We start from the raw sequence: 24,167 nt of genomic DNA on the forward strand, positions 1-24,167 counted from the left end.
CACAGCCTGAGTCTCCGGAATGGTGCCTGAGCAGGAAAGGGTGAGGTCGCGGATTGAAATCAAGGTGTCAAATTCCCCGTGAACGTTCACATCAGAGGAAGGCTGCAGGGTCCACTTGGGCTCATTGTCATGTCCCCTCAGGCAGGGGTCTGCCTGGGCTGTTTGGTGAACAGGACCCCTCAGTCCCTGGGTGGCTGAGATGGAGATCCTCCAACGCTGCAGGAGACATTCGACAATGTCCGTGCTGCTCCCCACTCAGGGGTCGGCCAGGTCAACGCTGGTGGTTCCCAGGTCATGGTGCTCCAGGTGAAGTCTCGAACCAAAGACAGGCTTTCTGCTCCTCGCCTCTCTCGAGTACAGAGTGACTTTAAACTGACAATAAACCTCTCCCTCTGCCACCTCTTCCCGTCAAGCAGAAACCGCCATCTCTCGGTTTTGCCCGTCCTCATTAGTCCAAGCCACACCATGTTCGAGAGGGGCAGACTCCAGGCGGCACCACCCCACGGCCTCCGGCTCCAGCCCAGCAGGAAATCTTCCCCGGCCAGGCCCCGGGAGGTCAGGAGATTCAGACAGAATGGGAAAGAAGATGGAAGGTCCTGCCAAGGCCCAGCGGGAGGGAGCAGCGGGAGAGGCAGGCACTAGCTGTGGTAGGTACCTGGCTTCACCAGGTTACAGTACATGGTCAGGGCAAAGGTCATACCCAGGAGCTGCAGGGAAGGAGAGAAAGAAGGTTATTCCTGACCAGACAGTCACCCAGGCAACACAGGCAGGCAGCAGGGTACGGGGATTACAGAGCGGGACACGGAGAGGATACGGGGATTACAGAGCGGGACACGGAGAGGATACGGGGATTACAGAGCGGGACACGGAGAGGATACGGGGATTACAGAGCGGGACACGGAGAGGATACGGGGATTACAGAGCGGGATATTGAGAGGGGGATACGGGGATTACAGAGCGGGACACGGAGAGGATACGGGGATTACAGAGCGGGACACGGAGAGGATACGGGGATTACAGAGCGGGATATGGAGAGGATACGGGGATTACAGAGCGGGATATGGAGAGGATACGGGGATTACAGAGCGGGATACGGAGAGGATACGGGGATTACAGAGCGGGACACGGAGAGGATACGGGGATTACAGAGCGGGACACGGAGAGGATACGGGGATTACAGAGCGGGACACGGAGAGGATACGGGGATTACAGAGCGGGATACGGAGAGGATACGGGGATTACAGAGCGGGATACGGAGAGGATACGGGGATTACAGTGTGGGACACGGAGAGGATACGGGGATTACAGAGCGGGACACGGAGAGGATACGGGGATTACAGAGCGGGACACGGAGAGGATACGGGGATTACAGAGCGGGATATTGAGAGGATACGGGGATTACAGAGCGGGATATTGAGAGGATACGGGGATTACAGAGCGGGATACGGAGAGGATACGGGGATTACAGAGCGGGACACGGAGAGGATACGGGAATTACAGAGCGGGATACGGAGAGGATACGGGGATTACAGAGCGGGATACGGAGAGGATACGGGGATTACAGAGCGGGACACGGAGAGGATACGGGGATTACAGAGCGGGACACGGAGAGGATACGGGGATTACAGAGCGGGACACGGAGAGGGGGATACGGGGATTACAGAGCGGGACACGGAGAGGATACGGGGATTACAGAGCGGGATATTGAGAGGATACGGGGATTACAGAGCGGGATATTGAGAGGATACGGGGATTACAGAGCGGGATATGGAGAGGATACGGGGATTACAGAGCGGGACACGGAGAGGATACGGGAATTACAGAGCGGGACACGGAGAGGGGGATACGGGAATTACAGAGCGGGACACGGAGAGGGGGATACGGGGATTACAGAGCGGGACATGGAGAGGATACGGGGATTACAGAGCGGGACACGGAGAGGATACGGGGATTACAGAGCGGGACACGGAGAGGATACGGGGATTACAGAGCGGGACACGGAGAGGATACGGGGATTACAGAGCGGGATATGGAGAGGATACGGGGATTACAGAGCGGGACACGGAGAGGATACGGGGATTACAGAGCGGGACACGGAGAGGATACGGGAATTACAGAGCGGGATACGGAGAGGATACGGGGATTACAGAGCGGGACACGGAGAGGATACGGGGATTACAGAGCGGGACACGGAGAGGATACGGGAATTACAGAGCGGGATATGGAGAGGATACGGGAATTACAGAGCGGGACATGGAGAGGATACGGGGATTACAGAGCGGGATACGGAGAGGATACGGGAATTACAGAGCGGGATATGGAGAGGATACGGGGATTACAGAGCGGGATACGGAGAGGATACGGGAATTACAGAGCGGGATATGGAGAGGATACGTGGATTACAGAGCGGGACATGGAGAGGATACGGGGATTACAGAGCGGGATATGGAGAGGATACGGGAATTACAGAGCGGGATATGGAGAGGATACGGGGATTACAGAGCGGGATATGGAGAGGATACGTGGATTACAGAGCGGGATATGGAGAGGATACGTGGATTACAGAGCGGGACACGGAGAGGATACGGGGATTACAGAGCGGGATATGGAGAGGATACGGGGATTACAGAGCGGGATACGGAGAGGATACGGGGATTACAGAGCGGGATATGGAGAGGATACGGGGATTACAGAGCGGGATACGGAGAGGATACGGGGATTACAGAGCGGGATATGGAGAGGATACGGGAATTACAGAGCGGGACACGGAGAGGATACGGGGATTACAGAGCGGGATACGGAGAGGATACGGGAATTACAGAGCGGGACACGGAGAGGATACGTGGATTACAGAGCGGGACACGGAGAGGATACGGGGATTACAGAGCGGGATATGGAGAGGATACGGGAATTACAGAGCGGGACACGGAGAGGATACGGGGATTACAGAGCGGGATACGGAGAGGATACGGGGATTACAGAGCGGGACACGGAGAGGGGGATACGGGGATTACAGAGCGGGACACGGAGAGGATACGGGAATTACAGAGCAGGATAAGGAGAGGGTCATGTTGAGTTTGTGGAGGATATTGGCATTTGGGTTAACATATTAACGTGACACTTTGCCACCTCTAGCCTGCCCGACCAGTGCCTCAGCAGAGAAGCTCAGAGCAGCAGGAGGCCATTCAGCCCTTTGAGCTTGCTCTGCCATCCAATATCATGTTGGCCAATCATCTATCACAGTGCTACAATCCAGCTTTCTCTCTGTACCACTTGACATCTTAAAACTCTTGGCATTTACCTCCCTCTTGAATCTATTCAATGAGTAGGTCCCCCACCGCTGTCTGTCGGAGTGACCACCCTCTGAGTGAAGAAATGTCAGTCCTAAATGGTCCATCCTGTATCCTGAAACTGTTACTGATGGTCCTAGACTCCCCCAACAGGAAGTAGCCTCCCTGTATATTTTTGTCTCGCCCTATTTGCATTTTATATGTTTCAATCATGTCTCTTACTTTTCTAAATTCCAATGACTAGAGGTCCAGTCAAATCAATTTCTCCTCATAGGACAGTCATGAAATTCTTAGTATTAATTAAGTGCACCTTCACTGCACTCCCTATGACCTCTCTCAGGTGGGAACCAAACTGCTCACAATGATCCAGATAATGTTTAACCAAGGCTCTGTAGTAAACCATCCTTACTGCATTAAAACATGCCTTTTTCTGAACTCAAATCTATGTATAATGAAGACCAGCATATTATTCACCTTTCTAATTGATTGCTGCACCATCCTGCTTACATTTTCATTGACTGGTGTTCAATGACAACCAGGTCCTTTTGTACATCCACGTAGCCAAATATATCACCATTTAAATAATATTCTGCATTTTTCTCACACTGAAGTGTATAATTACACACTTATCCACACAAAATACCACATCTGCCATGTATTTACCCACTTTAGTTGTCAAAATTTCCCCAATGCCTCGCATCCTCCTCACAATCCATCCCCCAGATTTGTGTCTTCAGCAAACTTGAAGATATTGCATTTGGTTCCTCATCCACATATATATATTATGAATAGCTGGGGCTATTCCTGTGGTACACTGATTCCTGCGGTACAGCATTAGCCACCACCTGCCACTGAGAAAAAGATGTGTATTCCCACTCTGTTTCAAGTCTGTCAATAATTCTCAATCATTACCAATATATTACCCCCAGTCCAATGTGCATCAATGTTGCCTACTAACCTCTTATGTGGGGTCTTATCAAATCCAAATATACACATCCACTGGATGTCTCTCATTAATTCTGTCCTGGTTACATCCTCCAGAAGAGCAGTTCAGCATGATTTCCCTTTCTTAAACTCTTGCTGATTTTGTCTAACCCAGTTAATACTTTCCAAATGTTCTGCTATCACATCTTTTATAATAGGTGCTAGCATTTACCCCACGTTTGATGTTAGGCTAAGGGGTCTGCAATTCACTTTCTTTCCTGTCCCTTCTTTGTTAAATAATGGGGTTACATTTGCTACCCTCCAATCTGGAGGAACGGTTCAGGGTCTGTAGGATTTTGGGTGGTGACCACCAATACATCCATGATTTCCACTCCCTTTAGTCATGTGGGCTGCAGCAGATCAGGCCCTGGGGATTTGTCAGCCTGTAACAACATTCGTTTATCTGGGGCTAATCTCTTCACTAATACTGACTCTAGAATATAGAACACTGTGCAGTACAGGCCCTTCAGCCCTCGATGTTGCACCGCCCCGTGAACCTAATACCTCCACTATTCCATTCTCATCCACATGTCTCCCCAGTGACCATTTAAATGCCCTTAAAGTTGACAAGTCTACTACTGCTTCAGGCAGGCCATTCCACACCCTTACCAACTCCCTGAGTAAAGACCCTACCTCTGACATCTGTCCTGTGTCCAAACACCCCTCAATTTAAAGCTAGGTCCCCTCGTGCTAGCCATCACCGTCTGAGGAATTCGGCTCTCACGGGCCACCCTATCTAACCCTCGGATTATCTTATATGTCTCAAAATTTCTTCAATTCCTCCCTCTCACTTGACCCTTTCTTCCTCAAAGTTGCTGGGAAATTATTTATTAATTAAATGTTGCGTTCGGTGTCTTTGTTCCCCATTAAAATGTCACCTGTTTCTAACTCTTGACTATTTTTTCTGACACTTAATCGACGCCATCCCTATATCCGTCCTGAAATAGCTTTCCATCCAAAAATGTATCCATCTCAGTTGGTCAACATGGGAATGTTTGTGTTAGTTTCCCAATTCCTTCGGCTGATGATATGTCAACTCGTCCACAATCTCTTGTCCCAAACTGCTGAAACTCGGGAAATCTACAACCTGGAAGATATTTCCTGCATTTGAATGTGCTTTTTCTAACTCCTAGGAAGATATATCTGGTCTCCCTACTTCAGATTTCTATCTCTGAAACAAAGGAGACCCAAACTGTACACAGTGCTCTGAAGTGCAGTCTCACTCAAGCCCTGATATATAATCGATGTCAAATTGCTTTACTAACACACCCAAGTCCTTACGGAATAAACAGTACCATTCAATTTTGCTTTAACTTCCCCTCATTTTTCGAGGTCCCACTTGATCTTCAAGATTATTCTGGTTTTCCAGTTTTCCGATCAAAGGGATTCGGCCCACGGGTGAAAGTGAGGGCTGCAGATGCTGGGGATCAGAGGCGAGAGAGTGGTGCTGGAAAAGCGCAGCAGGTCAGGCAGCACCCGAGGAGCAGGAAAATCGACACTTTGGGCATAAACCCTTTGTCAGGAATGTGGAGGGGTAAGAGAGATAAATAGGAGGGGGGCTCACGGGAAGGTGGGTAGGAAGGCGATAGGTGGATGCAGGTGGGGGGTAAGAACATGACAGCCCAGGAACAGGCCCTTCGGCCCTCCAAGCCTGCATTGATCCAGGTCCCCTATCCAAACCTGTCGCCTATTTTCCAAGGATCTGTATCCCTCTGCTCCCTGCCCATTCATGTATCTGTCCGGATACATCTTAAATGACGCTATCATGCCCGTCCCTACCACCTCCGCCAGCAAAGCATCCCAGGCACCCACTACCCTCTGCGTGAAGACCTTTCCTGGCATATCTCCCCTAAATGTCTCCCCTCTCACTCTGGACTCATGACCCCTAGTAATTGAGTACCCCACTCTGGGAAAAAAGCTTCTTGCCATCCACCATGTCTGTATCTCTCATGATTTTGTAGACCTCATCCTTCAACATCCTTCTTTCCAATGAAAATAATCTTAATCTACTCAACATCTTCTCATAGCTAGCATTCTCCATCCCCATTCCTGGTGAACCACCTTTGCACCCTTTCCAAAGCATCCATACACTTTTGGTAATGTGGCTACCAGAACTGTGCATAATATTCCAAATTAAGGCTGAACCAAAGTAACATGACCTGCTAACTCTTGTACTCAATACCCCATCAGATGAAGGAAAACATGACATATGCCTTCTTGACCACTTTATCGACCTGCATTGCCACCTTCAGGGAACAACAGACCTAAACGCCCAGATCTCTCAGTACATCAATTTTCCCCAGGACTTTTCCATTTACTGTATAGTTCACTCTTGAACTGCATCTTCTAAAATGCATCACCTCGTATTTGTCCAGATTGAACTCCATCTACCGTTTCTCTGCCCAACGCTCCAATCTATCTATATTCTGCTGTATTCGCTGACAATCCCCTTCACTATCTGCTACTCCACCAACCTTAGTGTCTGCAAACTTTCTAATGAGGCAACCTATGCCTTCCTCCAGATCATTTATGTATATCAGAAAAAACAGCGGTCCCAGCACCGATCCCGCTGGGACACCAATGGTCACACGTCTCCATTTTAAGAAGCTCCCTTCCACTATCGTCTCTGTCTCCTGCTCCCAGCTGGAACACCCTGAACCCTCTGCGACTTTACTTTCTCCATCATCCTATCGTGGGCCACCTTATCAAACACCTTACTGATGTCCATGTTTATGACATCTACAGCCCTTCCCTCATCAATCAACTTTGTCACTTCCTCAAAGAATTCTATTCATTTGGTGAGACATGACCTTCCCTGCACAAAACCATATTGCCTATCAATGATAAGCCTATTTTCTTCCAAATGTAAATAGATCCTTTCTCTCAGTATCTTCTTCAGCAGCTTCCCAACCACTGATGTCAATCACACCGGTCTTTACTTACCTGGATTATCCTTGCTACCCTTCTTAAACAAGGGGACAACATTAGCAATTCTCCAGTCCTCCGGGACCTCACCCGTGTTCAAGGATGCTGTAGAGATATCTGTTAAGGCCCCAGCTATTTCCTCTCTCACTTCCCTCAGAAACCTGGGATAGATCCCATCCGGACCTGGGGACTTGTCCAACTTAATGCCTTTTAGAACACACAACACGTCCTCTCTCCTTATGCCAACTTGACATCTATCCCTGACCTCGACATCTGTCATGGCCAATGGGGAGGGTGGAATGGAGAGGCGGGAGGAAAAATGGACGGATAGGACATGACATGAGGGTGGTGCCGAGCTGGAAGGATGGATCTGGGATGAGGTGGAGGTGGGAGAGATTTGCAAACAGGTGAAGTCAATGTTGATGCCATGTGGTTGAAGGGTCCCAAGGTGGAAGATGAGGCGTTCTTCCTGTGCTTGGGGGAGTAGGAGGGGGAGTTGAAGTGGTTGTCCACAGGATGGCGGGGTTGGTTGGTGCATGTGTCCCAGAGATGTTCCCTGATACGCTTTGTGTGTCAGCGTCCTGTCACCCTGAAGGAGAGGAGACCACCTCGAGAGCAATGGATGCAGTGGATGAGGTGTTGGGGCACGGGCAGGAAAATCTCTGCCGGCTGTGGAAAAAACTCCGATGGGGCCTTGGAGGGAGGTGAAGGGGGGAGGTTATGAGCACACATTTTTACAGCTCTTGCGGCAGTAGGGGAAGGTACTGAGTGTGGACACTGAGTCGGTAAAGGGAATCCTGGATGGAATGGTCTTTACGGAACGCAGATAGGCGTGGGAAGGGAAATCTCTCTCTGGTGGGTAGGATCTGACTGTAGGCGGCAGAAATGGTGGAGGAGATGAGTGGGGTGGAAGGTGCAGACCAGGGGGGTGGGGGTGGGTAGATTCTGTCCTTGTTGTGGGTGAGGTTCGGGGTGCAGGAAGTGGAGGAGATGTGCTGAAGGGCAGGTCCTTGACCTTACCTGGACCAGGGCTGTGCAAAGGGTGAAGACCCCCAGGGTGATGAGGTTGTCCTGAAGCCACAGCTTGACCTTTTCATAGCAGGCCTGGCGTAAGGGAGACAGACAGACAGACAGACAGACAGCTATCACTGACAGGCTCCAGGGAGCAGCCTAATGCTGCCTGCTGCTCCTACTGGGGGGAGATCTCCATCTGCTTCAACACCAGCCACCACAGGATTCCCCAACTACACCTCCAGCTGGATCCCCTCCCCACCCCACCCCACCATCAGATCCCCCATTAAATCGCCAATCCGATCCACCATTAGACATCCCTTTAACACCAGTGAGATCCCAGGTTCGAGCCCCCGTCAGATCCCCAGTTGGTCAGAGCCTCAGTTGACGTCAGTGGGTTCCGAGGCCTGAACAGGGCCAAGGGAAGGGGATGGGCACGGCACCACTCGGCGGAAGGTTCCGGAAGAGCTGGCCCTGGCCTGGAGGCCTACTGTGTGTTAGCGGCTCCCCCTCCCCACCACCCCCTCCACACCCTTCAGAATGAGCGAGAGTCAGGGGCAGACTCTACACAATCCCACCGCCCCACTGCCCAACTCCCTCAGCAGGCACTGTGCTGCTCAGGAGCTGCAGGCTAGGGCCCAGGCCCCCCCCCCCCCCCCCCCCCCACCACACACTGTCAGGTTGTTGGGGACAGGCAAAGCTTTCACAGGCGGAGAGGACAGTCTGACACCTGCAGCCTCCCACACGGCCAGCTTTACAGTCCTCTTCACATTAACTTGCATTCGTATAGCGCCAGGAGGTGCAGTAGCTGGGCTCATAGCAGCAGGACCTGCCAACACTATTCCAACCCTGGCCAGACGGAGAGATTTTCAGGGCAGATGGAAGGTTCAAAGGCATGGAGGGGTCAGAGGGAGTCCCAGAGACAGGGAGGGGGTGTAGGGGGCTGGAGGGGTTTACAGAGATAGGGAGGGGGTGTAGGGGCAGGAGGAGGTTACAGAGATAGGGAGGGGGTGTAGGGGCTGGGCGAGGTTACAGAGATAGGGAGAGGGTGTAGGGGCTGGAGAGGGTTACAGAGATAGGGAGGGGATGCAGGGGCAGGAGGGGTTACAGAGATATGGAGGGGATGCAGGGGCTGGGCGAGGTTACAGAGATAGGGAGGAGCCGTAGGGGCTGGAGTGGGGTTACAGAGATAGGTAGGGGGTGTAGGGGGCTGGAGGGGGTTACAGAGATAGGGAGGGGGTGTAGGGGCTGGGCGAGGTTACAGAGATAGGGAGAGGGTGTAGGGGTTGGAGAGGGTTACAGAGATAGGGAGAGGGTGTAAGGGGCTGGAGGGGGTTAAAGAGTTAGGGAGGGGGTGTAGGGGCTGGAGGGTTTACAGAGGTAGGGAGGGGGTGTAGGGGCTGGAGGAGGTTAACAGAGATTGGGAGGGGGTGTAGGGGCTGGAAGGGGTTACAGAGATAGGGAGGGGGTGTAGGGGTTGGAGGGGGTTACAGAGATAGGGAGGGGGTGTAGGGGCTGGAGAGGATTACAGAGTTAGGGAGGGGGTGTAGGGGCTGGAGGAGGTTAACAGAGATTGGGAGGGGGTGTAGGGGCTGGAGGGGGTTACAGAAATTGGGAGGGGGTGTAGGGGCTGGAGGGGGTTACAGAGGTAGGGATGGGTTGTAGGGGCTGGAGAAGGGTTACAGAGACGGGGAGGAGGTTTAGATTAGATTAGACTTACAGTGTGGAAACAGGCCCTTCGGCCCAACAAGTCCACACCGACCCGCCGAAGCGCAACCCACCCATACCCCTACATTTACCCCTTACCTAACACTACGGGCAATTTAGCTTGGCCAATTCACCTGACCCGCACATCTTTGTGACTGTGGGAGGAAACCGGAGCACCCGGAGGAAACCCACGCAGACACGGGGAGAACGTGCAAACTCCACACAGTCAGTCGCCTGAGTCGGGAATTGAACCCGGGTCTACAGGCGCTGTGAGGCAGCAGTGCTAACCACTGTGCCACCGTGCCGCCCATAGTGTAGGGGCTGGAGGAGGTTACAGAGATAGGGAGAGAGTGGAAAGAATCGAAGTGTTAGTTGTGGCAATGCTTCCCTCATTCATTCAGCCAAGAGGTTACACTGGTGTCAGGAATAGTCCTTGTTGAGGAGGACTCCAGTAAGTCCCAGGATGACTTGAGAAAGTGAGGTAGGGAGGGGGTTACAGAGATAGGGAAGGGGGGTAGGGGGGGGACCTGCTGAACACCTGGAAGGTGCGAGTTTGGTTCAGTCAGAGCAATTAAAGAGATTAGACTCCCCTCCAGTGTGGAAACAGGCCCTTCGGCCCAACAAGTCCCCACTGACCCACCGAAGAGTAACCCGCCCAGATCCATTTCCCTCTGACTAACTCACCAAACACTATGGGCAATTTAGCACGGACACATACACATCCTTGGACTGTGGGAGGAAACCCACGCTGACACGGGGAGAATGTGCAAACTCCACACAGACAGTCGCCCGAGGCTGGAATCGAACCTGGGTCCCTGATGCTATGAGGCAGTAATGCTAACCACTGAGCCACCGTGCTGCCCATATAGGGGCCATGGGATGGTGAGGTACAATTGAGAAAGTAGCGTGGCAGTAACATCACAGACTGAGCAATCGAGAACCCCAGGCTAATATTCTGGGGACATGGGTTTGAATCCCACCAGGACAGATGGAGATATCTGATTTCAATTTTTCAAAGATTAGAATTTTAAAAGTTGATTTAGTGACACCCACTGCATTAAAGATCCCCATCTGGGTCAGTCATGTCCATTCGGGATTGAAATCTGCCACCCTTACCTGGTCTGGCCTACTACTGACTCCAGACCCACAGCAATGGCGTTGACTCGCAACTGCCCTCTGGGCAATTAGGGATAAATCTCAGGAAGGTTAGTGAGGCTTTAAAATATAACATTTCTCGAGGGGTTGAGTGATGGAAAATAAAACAGGAAAGTGTTGTAACTCGTATAGGACCATAATTAGTGCACAGTCTGAATCCTGCAGCCAGCTCTCAATCAGAAGGCTGGAGGGAAGGCTCATCAGGAAAGGATACACAAGCCAGTTCAGATCTCTCTCTTCAATGTAAAAGGTTGACGTGTGACCTAATCTCCCCCTTTAAAACGATGAAAGGTTTTGGCCAAGTAAAGACAGAATGTTCCCACTCACTGACAAGAGCAGAACCAGTTGGAGACAGACAATGTGCGATTGCAAACGCTGCTGTGGCACAGTTAGATGTTGAGGTGACATTTGCTCATTTTGTTCTAACCTCCCCACTTCCTCTCATCTGCCCTTCGCTTCCAGCTTGCAGAGAGCTCATCCCTCATTCAGAGCATTCCCTGCAATTCCTCTGACCAGGGTCCGAGGCTGGGAATGTCTGTAGGCCTCTGGCTTTGAACAGCCAGACGCTCGCTTGGATCCTCCCTCTGAACCAGGGCTTCCTGGTCTTGCCCCTTTTCCCCCAATGGGACACCTGTGTCTCACCCAGACGACAGTACTCACGTCTTTCCACCATGTGTCTGGGGAGTGGAGGCCGCAGCTCACACTGTATTCCTGGCAGCAGGAGTCTGGCACTTGCGTCATGTTGAAGGCCTCAAACCAGTCGGTGTAGTTCGAAACTCCACAGCAGCCAAACTGGAAGAGCCAATAGGTTACACATCAGAACAATCCCAAATAGCCGCTCCGCTGTTAACCTTTGGTCAAACCCACCTGCATCCAGTCGTCATAGCAACATCAACTGTGTGGGCCCAAAGCCTTCTTACATTGTCGTTCCCTGCTTCTGAACTTCGACCCATCCTGTACTGCTCTCCCACTCCACGGTTTGTGCTCTGGAATATTTCCTCAAGTCAATTGGGGTGACACGGTGTCAATTCCGGCACTGACCAAGTTTTTGACAAAGGACTCTCCTTCTCAGCCTCTCCCTGAGGTGTAGTGACCCTCAGACTAAATCACCACCATTTGCCTCCAACTAATTAGAGAACCAGAGAGAGACACCCCGCCTTGGTCTGGTCGGACTGTGGTGATTGGAGCCACACACCATGGATTTTGTGCTTAATTCCTGGAGTGGGTCTCGAACCCTCGAACTCTGAGACAAGAACAATGCACTGCAAAATGGAGCCTCAGTGGTTAGCACTGCTGCCTCACAGTGCCAGGAACCCAGGTTCGATTCCACACTTCGGTGACTTTCTGTGTGGAGTTTGCACATTCTCTCCATGTCTGCACGTGTTTCCTCTGGGTGTTCCGGTTTCCTTCAATGATGTGCAGGTTAGGGTGGATTAACCATGGGAAATGCAGGGTTATGGGGATGGAGGATGGATCTGGGTGGGACGCTCTTTGGAGAGTTGGTGTAGACTCAATGGGCTGAATGGCCTGCTTCCACACTGTAGGGGTTCTATGATTCAAAAAAAGGCTACAACACTTTCCGAATCCCAGGCTATCTCCTGTCTGACAACTGGCTGGAGGCAGTCAGTGAGGGAAGGAGGCGACTGTTCCAATTCAGATAGCAAGTTGTTGAAGGATAGGACTGGGGCCAATCATTTCACATTCTTGCATTTATTTACAAACTGAAACATTCCACACACAGGCCTCCTAGTGTCAAAGTCTCAATAAGTATTTCTTGACAGATGCTCAGTGAAAGCCATAGTTAATGCCCTCTACCTGTGTACAATTAAACACGATGAATAGACAGTTCACAGAGCCTGGCAGGAGGTACAGCATGCTGGGGAAGTCAAGGCCTTTGGGAATTTTCTGGCCGAGTCAGGTAAGAAACAGCAGGACGGCTCAGAGTGGAATAAAACCTCCAATTGTTCCCAGATCCAAGGAAACAACTCCATTTTGCAGTGCATTGTCCTTGTCTCAGAGTTAGAGGGTTCAAGACCCACTCCAAATCCATGGTGTGTGGCTCCAGTCACCACAGTCCGGCCAGACCAAGGCGGGGTCTCTGTAATTAGAGGGAGGGGGTCAGTACACCTCAGGTGTGGGGAGGGGTTGAGAAGGAGAGTCCGTTGTGGTAACCTCATCCAGCGCAGGGATTGAAGCTGTTGGATTAATCTGGTAGATGCTGCCTGGCCTGCTGTGCTTTGACCAGCAACACATTTGCAGCTGTGATCTCCAGCATCTGCAGACCTCATGTTTTACTCGGATTAATCTGGTAATTGAGCTAACATCTCCCCACCCCCCACCATGGGTATCTCTTTATAATTGTATCGCCTTCCTCCAAATCCTTAATTATTCATTTCTGCAGACCAGAATTTTATAAAGGCAATTTGGATCCTTTTAACATTGAACTGCTAACTTAGTAAATGACATCCCCATTGATCTAATTAATTGCCCTTTTATAAACAGGATAGTGAAGAAGGCATTTAATATGCTCGCCTTTATTGGTCAGAGTATTGAGTACAGGAGTTGGAAGGTCATGTTGCGGCTGTACAGGACATTGGTTAGGCCACTGTTGGAATATTGTGTGGAATTCTGGTCTCCTTCCTATCGGAAAGATGTTGTGAAACTTGAAAGGGTTCAGAAAAGATTTACAGGGATGTTGCCAGGGTTGGAGGATCTGAGCTACAGGGAGAAGCTGAACAGGCTGCGGCTGTTTTCCCTGGAGCGTCGGAGGCTGAGGGGTGACCTTATACAGGTTTATAAAATCATGAGGGGCATGGATAGGATAAATAGACAATGTATTTTTCCCAGGGTAGGGGAGTTCAAAACTCCTGGGGCATAGGTTTAGGGTGAGAGGGAAAAGATATAAAAGGGACCTAAGGGACAACATTTTCACGCAGAGGGTGGTATGTGTATGGAATGAGCTGCCAGAGGAAGTGGTGGAGGCTGGTACAATTGCAACATTTAAAAGGCATCTGGATGGGTGTATGATGAGGTTAGAGGGATATGGGCCAAATGCTGGCAATTGGGACTAGATTAATTTAGGATATCTGGTCGGCATGGACAAGTTGGACCGAAGGGTCTGTTTCTGTGCTGTACATCTCTATGACTCTAATTATATGTAATTTATTATTGCCACTTAAAATTAATGAACACCTCCTTTCTCCTCTGCCCTGAACTCTGACGATCATTCTTGTTCATAGCCCCAGGTTCCAAAAAGAAACCCCTTCCAAATAGAAACAAACAGACAAATAGCTGGAGAAACTCAGCAGGTTGGGCAGGCAGATGAGCAAATGTGACTAATACTGCAGCTCTGTGCCCTTCCACACGAGGCCTTGCAGGTTAAAGATCCCACTCTCCCTGAAATGTGAACTGGCAACGTCGAGTGGACCTACATCAGTCTGGATGATGCTCCAAGCATTTGTCAGGCCAATGTTTCCGTCCGTCTCAAACAGCCAAAGACCTTCCTTCAGATCATCTCGGGCATAAGTGTCAATCTGAGGGAGAGAGGGAGAGGTTTGTGTTAGTCAGGTGATAAAAGCTATGTGCTGTTACAGACTCCAGGGAATGGCGATTTGGGGGGGGGGGTGGGCAGCTGCATGGTGATATTATCACTGGACTGTTAACCCAGAGAGCCAGTCAACTTCTGCGACCCACGTTTAAATTCAATAAAAACATCTGATATGAAGAGTCTAATTAGATTACTTACAGTGTGGAAACAGGCCCTTCAGCCTAACAAGTCTACACCAACCCGCAACCCACCCATTCCCCTACATTTACCCCTTATCTAACACTATGAGCAATTTAGCATGGCCAATTCACCTGACCTGCACATCTTTGGACTGTGGGAGGAAACCGGAGCACCCGGAGGAAACCCACGCAGACACGGGGAGAACGTGCAAACTCCACACAGTCACCTGAGGCGGGAAATGAACCCGGGTCTCTGGCACTGAGAGGCAGCAGTGCTAACCACTGTGCCACCGTGCCGCCCAATGATGGCCATGAATCCATTGTTGATTGTTGGGGAAACCCATCTGGATTCACTAATGTCCTTGAGGGAAGGAAGCTGCCATCCTTCCCTGGTCTGGCCTACGTGGGACTCCAGACCCACAGCAATGGGGTCGACTCTTAACTGCCCCCTGGGTAATTAGGGATGAGCAATAAATACTGGTCGAACCAGGGATACCCTCATCCCGGGAATGAAGAAACAAACAGACTCCGGCAAGTTGATGGTCCAGGAGAGGATTACCGAGGTCGCTGTTTCATGAATTGATGAGACCACCTTTACATGAAGTGCTGATGGCATTGACATCTGCCAACCCTCGGGAAACTAGGAGCTGCCAGAGGAAGTGGTGGGGGCTGGTACAATTGAAACATTTAAGAAGCATTTGGATGGGTATATGAATAGGAAGGTTTGGAGAGATATGGGCTGGGTGTTGGCAGGTGGGACTAGATTGAGTTGGGTTATCTGGTCAGCATGGACGGGTTGGACCGAAGGGTCTGTTTCCATGCAGTACATCTCTATGACTCTATGACTGAGGGTCAGCGTATGGGAGTTTGGGAGGGCACTGTGTTTGCCCACTCGGTCCAGACTGTCCTCCAAATCTTTGGAACTTCTACACTTGACTCTTTGACAGCACCCAACCTCCAACACTGAGGTACCCCTGTCCGAACACTCAGCAACCCCCCCACCTCCTCTACTTCCCCTTAGCTCACCTTCCATGTCCCCATTGAACAGCTCCTTGAGGTGATGATTCTCATCCTTGCTTTCAAATATCACCGTGTCACCATCACCAACAACCCCCTCCCCCGCACCACCGCTGGTCCCTGTAACCCCCTCTAGCCCCCACAGCCCTCTGAGTTATCTGCTCCCCTCTAATCCTGGTTTCTCGTGGCCCACATTAATCCCCCGACACTCAACTGCTCCATATTTGATGACCATGCCTTCTGCTTCCATGGCCCCAAAGTTCCAAAATTTGCCTCTCTCTGCCCTTTCACGATGCTCTTTCAAAACCTACTCCCTTTGTTATAGCTTTTGGCGTTTTGAAATATGCTTCAGCCTCATGTTTAATTTCATAACACAGCTGTGAAGTACGTTCCACTGTGCCAAAAGGTGCTATTCAAATGCAATCTCTTGTAGCTCCAAGCTTTCACACTCAGAGGGCTCCGGTAGGGTTAGGGGTTAGGCCCATCTCTTTAGAGATCCTGTTGGGACTCTTACCAAAGGGCAAAAGGTCAAGTGTCCCTGGCTCCAGTTGACACTGCACCTCATCACCATAGTTACACCACCGTGTTCCAGGCATGGTGACACCCAGAGAGCTTCCTCACCTCAGTACTGATTGGCCACTTGACCAAAGGTGAAAGGTGAAAGGCCGGGTGACGTGTGTGTGTGTGTGTGTGTGTGTGTGTGTGTGTGTGTGATTGGACCTTTGTGGATAAGCTGCAGCATCCCCTTCATTCATGACTTGGTGTTCATTCTAAAGCAGAGCACGGTGACTCGCTCAGAGGGGTGCCTGGGAGTGGCTCCATACAGAAACACCTCCCAAGATGAGCCCTCGTTTCCCTGCGGGACTTGGCAAAACGAGGAGGAATGGTGCAGGTTTTGACATTGATGCAATGCGAAGTGTCAGGCGGCCCACTGAAGTTTCCTGACAGAATCTGCCTGTCAGTATCAGCTACGGCCTACAAAAGGCCTCCAGCCTGTCACTCACTGAATGGGGATCCCAGTGGGAGCACGGTCAAGTCTCCTATCTGATGACGAATGTCAGTGGGAGCGGCCAGCTCTCGGAATCTCTCCCTCTCTCACCGCACCAAGGGGAATGAGGAATCGAATCCTCTGGTAGGGAGCACCATGGCGGAGGAAACAGACGCTGTGAGGGAACTCCCACGGCCGACTCTGAAAGCTGATTCACCTCAATATCAAGGCCCAGTCAGGAATAAAGGCCCCGTTGTCAGTCCCAGTCACCAGATCCGTGTCTCAGCGGATTCACACGCTGAAGCAGGTTGTGTCCAGCATAACCCAGAGTGGAGATTACCATCACCCACCACCCCAGCTCCTCTCCAAAACCCTGACTCCTCCCATCATCCATCCACCATGAATCTGAGCTTATCCAAACCTTTGCTGATCCCTGTCCTGACTCACCATCCCTCCTCATTGACCTACACTGGGGTCTAGTCCAGCAATTGTTCATTTTAAAATCTCTCATCCTCTGATTGTTTCTCCATAATCTCCCTGTGACTCCTACAGGCCTCTGAGCCTCCTGTACAGGCCTCTGAGCCTTCTGTACAGGCCTCTGAGCCTCCTGTACAGGCCTCTGAGCCCTCTGTACAGGCCTCTGAGCCCTCTGTACAGGCCTCTGAGCCCTCTGTATAGGCCTCTGAGCCTCCTGTACAGATCCATGAGTCTTCTGTACAGATCTCTGAGCCTTCTATACAGGCCTCAGAGCCTCCTGTACAGGCCTCAGAGCCTTCTGTACGGATCTCCGAGCCTCCTGTACAGGCCTCTGAGCCTTCTGTACGGATCTCTGACCCACTCCATCGGCCTTGGAGCCCCCTCTACAGAAAGCCAATCTCTGCAGAGAATTCTTTCTTCTCTCTTATCCTGAAGAGTTGGTGGGTGTTTTAGGGATATTTAGAGGGATAATACCTCTATATTACTGAACTGTTACTGTTAACATGTGACGACTGGCTGAGTGGTCAGCAACTGCTGCCTCACAGCGCCAGGGACCCAGGTTCGATTCCAGCCTCGGGTGACTGACTGTGTGGAGTTTGCACATTCTCCCCATATCTGCTTTGGTTTCCTCTGGGTGCTCCGGTTTCCTCCCACAGTCCAAAGATGTGCAGATTCGGTGGATTGGCCACGCTAAATTGCCAGAGATGTGTAGGTTAGGTGGATCAGCCATGGGAAATACAGGGATAGAGGAATGGGTCTGGGCGGGATGTTCTTCCCAGGGTTGGTGTAGACATGATGGGCCAAATGGCCTGTTTCCACACTCTAGGGATTCTATGACTGCATCTTCATTGAACAATTTGATGGTAATTATGGTGCTTATTAAGAAACCTAATGTTATTTACGTTGTATATTATTGTTCAAAAGCTGATAAAGTTAATTGGTCATCTTAGAAAATACAGGCATCATCTTTATTGGCGTTGGTGATGTGGGGAGTGGTGATGGGACGAGATTGACCGTACCCCCCCACCTCCAGCCTCCGTCAGTACAGTCTCCAAAGGAAATGCTACGAGTCTTGGAAGAACTGGAAAGTCTTGAGGAGGACAGTGTGGAACTCCAACAGCACATTGACGCGTTGGTGAGGTGGGCACTGTGGAACTCCAACAGGACATTGACGCACTGGTGAGGAGGACAGTGTGGAACTCCAACAGCACATTGACGCACTGGTGAGGTGGGCACTGTGGAACTCCAACAGGACATTGACGCACTGGTGAGGAGGACAGTGTGGAACTCCAATAAGCACATTGACGCGCTGGTGAGGAGGACAGTGTGGAACTCCAACAGCACATTGACGCACTGGTGAGGAGGACAGTGTGGAACTCCAACAGGACATTGACGCACTGGTGAGTAGGACAGTGTGGAACTCCAATAGCACATTGACACACTGGTGAGGAGGACAGTGTGGAACTCCAACAGGACATTGACACACTGGTGAGGAGGACAGTGTGGAACTCCAACAGCACATTGACGCGCTGGTGAGGTGGGCACTGAGATGGCAAGTTCAATTTAGAGCTGGAGAAACTCAGCTGGTCTGGCGGCACTTGTGGAGAGAAAATAAGAGTTAACAATTCAGGTCCAGTACTTCAGCCTCCTTCAGAACTAATTATAGCTGGGAAAAGATTAGATTAGATTCCTGACAGCATGGAAACAGGCCCTTTGGCCCAACAAGTCCACACTGACCCTCTGATGTGTAACCCACCCAGACCCATTCCCCTACCCTGATTAATGTACCTAATGCTATGGGCAATCTCCACACGTGGAATGTAAGTCCTGAGGAGGTGTTGGCTATGGGTACAGTTACAACATTCGGAAGGCATTTGGATCTGTCCATGAATAGGGACGACCTGGAGGGATGTGGGCTGGGAGCAGGCAGGTGGGACTGGTTCACTTTGGGATTCAGTTCGGCATGGAGGTGAAAAGTGTTCAGAGAGCAGTTAATAAAGGGGTGCTTTGGGCGATGGTGACTTGGATTTGTCACCGTGGGTGTGAAAGGTTTTTCTATGTAAAAATTTGCCCCCATCCCTTTTTTTAAAATGTCTCTCCTCTAACCTTAAAAATGTGACCCCTCCATGTCTTGGCATCCACACCCTATGGAAAAGACCCCGAGCATTAACTCTGTCGATAGCCCTCATTATTTTATAAACTTCTAGAAGGTCGCCCCCTCAACCTCCTGTGTTCCAGAGAGGAGGTCCCAGCCTTTCTTTATAACCTAGACCTTCCATAACCCAGCAACATCTCGGTAAATCTCATCTGAACCCTCTCCAGCTTAACAATATCCTTCCTATAACTGGGTGACCAGAACTGGACACAGTATTCCAGAGGAGGCCTCACCAATGTCCTGTACAACCTCAACAAGATTTAGATTAGATTCCCTCCAGTGTGGAAACAGGCCCTTCAGCCCAACAAGCCCACACCGACCCTCTGAACAGTAACTCACCCGGACCCATTTCCCTCTGACTAATGCACCTTTCGCCAAGGGCAATTTAGCACGGCCAATCCACTTAACCGGCACATCTTTGTGACAGTGGGAGGAAACCCACGCAGACACGGGGAGAATGTGCAAACTCCACACAGACAGTCACCTGAGGCTGGAATCGAACCCGGGTCCCTGGTGCTGTGAGGCAGCAGTGCTGACCACTGAGCCACCATGCTGCCCCCAACATGGCTTCCCAACTCCAACACGCAAAGGACTGAGCAATGAAAGCAAGAGTGCTAAATGCCTTCTTAACCGCCCTGTCTAAATGTGATGCAAATGTCGAAGAATTGTGCACCTGAATCCCTAAGTACCTAGGTTTGACAACACTATGGGACTGTGTGTGTGCGTCTGTCTGTTATATGTGTGTGTCTGTCTGTGAGTGTGTCTGTGTGTGAGTGTGTGTCTGTGTGTGAGTGTGTGTCGATTATGTGTGTGTGTGTGTCTGTGTGTACGTGTGTCTGTGTGTGAGCATCTGTGTGCGTGTCTGTTATGTGTGAGTCTGTGTCTGTTATGTGTGTGTCTGTGTGTGTGTCTGTGTGCGTGTGTGTTATGTGTGTCTGTGTGTGTCTGTGTGTGCGCATCTGTCTGTTATGTGTGTGCCTGTGTGTGTATGTTATATGTGTGTGTGTGTGTGTGTGTGTTTTTCCAGCTCTCTCTCGATTATAATGCAGACATGATGAAAAGTCTTTAACATCCACAGTGACAAATCCAGGTCACCATCACCTAATGCAGCCCTTTATCGCCTGCTCTCTGAAAACCTTTCAACGAGAGCAGTCTCCATTCGGATGATGACATTTAATTACCCAGCACTTTTAGCAGACTATCAGCCAGCATCTTAGAACGCTTCATCACCGAGTCTCTGGATATTTCAAACCTTGAACTCTGCTTTATGTTATTTATCAGATGACAATAACTGTGCGATTTAATCAGCTTTCCCTGCTAGCTGCTGCTCCCTTGTTTATATCCTGTAAACCCTGCTGGGAATTGCTAAATATGGTGCCTCAGAAATGGAAAGAATGTATATTAGCCGAGGCCATGGACCCTGCTGATGGAGACTTACCTGAGCTACAATAAGTTACCATCCATTTCTGACCAACATTGATGCTGGGAGCAGAGAGTGATTGAGGAATGCGGCAGGGTCTGGTAGCATTGTACCAAGGATCAAGGTTTCGGGAACAGTGACCATCTTCACAACAGTTTTATTTTGATGTTTCTACATTCGGATTCAAACAATTGCTACAAGAATATGCCAGATTGATTGGTGTCTCATCCAGAGGGAATGGTAGCAAAGACCAGAAGATGTCGGAGCAGAATTAGGCTATTCAGCCCATTGTGTCTGTCCCACCATTCCATCATGGCTGATACATTTCTCAACCCCACTGTCCTGTTTCCTCTCCATAACCTCTGACCCCCCCTTACTAAACAACAACTGACCTATCTCTGTCTTAAAGACACTCAATGATGTGGCCACCATAGCTCTCTGCAGCAATGGGTTCCATAAGACCATAAGACATAGGAGTGAAAGCAAGGCCATTTGGCCCATCATGTCCACTCCTCCATTTAATCTTCCCTCCAGCTGAAGAAATTCCTCCTCATCTCAGTATTAAAGGGTCGTCCCTTCACTCTGAGGCAGTACCCTCGGGTCCCAGTCTCAGCTCCGACTGGAATCATTTTCTCCATGACCACTCTATCCAGACCTCTCAGCGTTCCCGAAGTTTCAATCAGATCCTATCCTCATCCTTCTAAACTCCATGAAGTACATGCTCAGAGTGCTCAACCACGCCTCACATGACAAGCCCTTCATCCTCAGGATCAATCTTGTGAATTTCCTCTGAATCCTCTCCAAGGCCTGCACATCCTTCCTTAGATACAGGGCCCAAACCTGCTCGCCATATTCCGAATGCAGTCTGACCAGAGCCTTGTACAGCCTCAGCAGTACATCCCTGCTCTTGTATTCTAGTCCTCTAGAAATGTATGGCACCATTGCAGTTGCCTTTATAACTGCCAACTGAACTGGCATGTTAGCCTTAAGAGAATCCTGAACTGGGAACTGTCATCTCACCCAGGGAGACTGTCATCTCACCCAGAGAGACTGTCATCTCACCCAGAGAGACTGGGCATCGCAGACAGAGAGACTGGCATCTCACCCAGGCATCTCACTCACAAAGACTAGCATCGCAGCCTGTGCCAACCAGTAGTCACTTCACAAGAATGTGGGGCACAGTCTCTCGGCCGTTGATGTTGTGGGAGAAAGATGGCTGTCCTGTGAGGATTGATGGAGACAGCACACATTCCCATGAACCTACGGTGAGAGTTCACGGAACTGTTCGTAGATGGTTTCCTCACCTGACTCCTGTAGACACAGAAGATAATTCCTCCAATAATCTCCAACAGAAAGATCATGAGCAACAAGATGAAAAACTGGAGAAAAACAAACAGAAACACAGGTAACTGTCTGTGGAAGGAGTTGGAAAGCGAATGCATCAATACGTCCCAGTCACCAAAAATGCAACACTGTCCTTTACAGTGTACACACTGCGCCCTCACACACATACACACTCACACTGTGTCCTTTACAGTGTACACACAGCACCCTCACACATATACACACACACTGTGTTGTTCCAATGTACTACACCCTCACGAATATACACATTCACACTGTGTCCTTTACATATGTGTGATGGTGCAGTGTGCACACTGTAAAGGACACAGTGTGAGTGTGTATATGTGTGTGTGTGTGTGTGTGTGTGTGCTGTGTGCACACTGTAAAGGACACAGTGTGTGTGTGTGTATATGTGTGAGGGTGCTGTGTGTATACTGTAAAGGACACAGTGTGAGTGTGTATATGTGCTGTGTGCACTCTGTAAAGGACACTGTGTGAGTGTGTATATGTGTGAGGGTGCAGTGTGTACACTGTAAAGGACACTGTGAGAGTGTGTATATGTGTGTGTGTGCTGTGTGCAAACTGTAAAGGACACAGTATGAGTGTGTATGTGTGTATACTGTAAAGGACACAGTATGAGTGTGTATGTGTGAGGGTACTGTGTGTACACTGTAAAGGACACAGTGCGAGTGTGTATGTGTGTGAGGGTGCAGTGTGTACACTGTAAAGGACACAGTGTGAGTGTGTATATGTGAGTGCTGTCTGTGTGCTGTGTGTACACTGTAAAGGACACAGTGTGAGTGTGTATATGTGTGAGGGTGCAATGTGAACGCTGTAAAGGCCACATACAGACTCACACTATGTGTCCTTTACAGTGTACACACAGCACCCTCACACATACACACTCTCACTTTGTCCTTTACAGTGTACACACTGCACCCTCATACATATGTAAAGGACACAGTGTGAATGTGTATATTTGTGAGGGTGTAGTGTGTACACTGTACATGACACAGTGTGAGTGTGTATGTGTGAGGGTGCTGTGTGTACACTGTAAAGGACACATAGTATGAGTCTGTATGTGGCCTTTACAGCGTTCACATTGCACCCTCAAACATATACACATTCACACTGTGTCCTTTACAGTGTACACACAGCACCCTCTCGCATATACATACTCACGCTGTGTCCTTTACAGTGTACACACAGCACCCTCACACATATACACACTCACACAGTGTCCTTTATAGTGTTCACACCACCCTCACACACATACACACTCACACTGTGTCGTTTACATGTACACACGACACAGTGTGTGTGTATATGTGAGAGTGTTCAGTGTGTACAATGTAAAGGACATAGTGTGAGTCTGTATGTGTTCTTTACAGTGTTCACACTGCACCCTCACACATATGTACATTCACACTGTGTCTTTTACATTGTACGTACTGCACCCTCACACATATACACACTCACACTGTGTCCTTTACAGTGTACACACTGCACCCTTACAAATATACACACTTACACAGTGTCATATACAGTGTACACACAGCACACACACACATATACACACTCACACAGTGTCATATACAGTGTACACACAGCACGCACACACATATACACACTCACACTGTGTCCTCTACAGTGTACACACTGCACCCTCACACACATACACACTCACACTGTGTCCTTTACAGTGTACACACTGCACCCTCACACACATACACACTCACACTGTGTCCTTTACAGTGTACACACAGCACCCTCACACACATATACACACACATACACACTGCACACACACACACACACATATACACCCACACACACACATATACACATATATACACACTGATAACTGGAAAAGCTGTTTGATCCCACAGTAATGTCAGGATGAATGTCAAGCCTGTGGCTTCACTGTCATCTCTTCATTGGTTTCATGCCAGGTGTATAGACAGAAGG

General features: G+C 50.0%; 1 protein-coding gene across 1 annotated transcript in view; it reads right to left on the minus strand.

Annotated features, from left to right (window-relative positions):
* Nucleotides 1-638: 638 nt before the first annotated feature.
* LOC132824134 (tetraspanin-4-like) overlaps nt 639-24,167 on the minus strand; it is a 34,904-nt gene continuing 11,375 nt past the window's right edge. Inside the window, exons 3-7 of the mRNA XM_060838376.1 lie at nt 22,160-22,234; nt 14,504-14,605; nt 11,733-11,864; nt 8,220-8,303; nt 639-707 (exon numbers count right to left, since the gene is read on the minus strand). Coding sequence (XP_060694359.1) covers nt 639-707; nt 8,220-8,303; nt 11,733-11,864; nt 14,504-14,605; nt 22,160-22,234 — 462 coding nt within the window. The remainder of the gene's footprint in view (nt 708-8,219; nt 8,304-11,732; nt 11,865-14,503; nt 14,606-22,159; nt 22,235-24,167) is intronic.

Source organism: Hemiscyllium ocellatum, chromosome 18 (assembly GCF_020745735.1).
Source record: "Hemiscyllium ocellatum isolate sHemOce1 chromosome 18, sHemOce1.pat.X.cur, whole genome shotgun sequence".
Lineage (NCBI taxonomy): Eukaryota > Metazoa > Chordata > Chondrichthyes > Orectolobiformes > Hemiscylliidae > Hemiscyllium > Hemiscyllium ocellatum.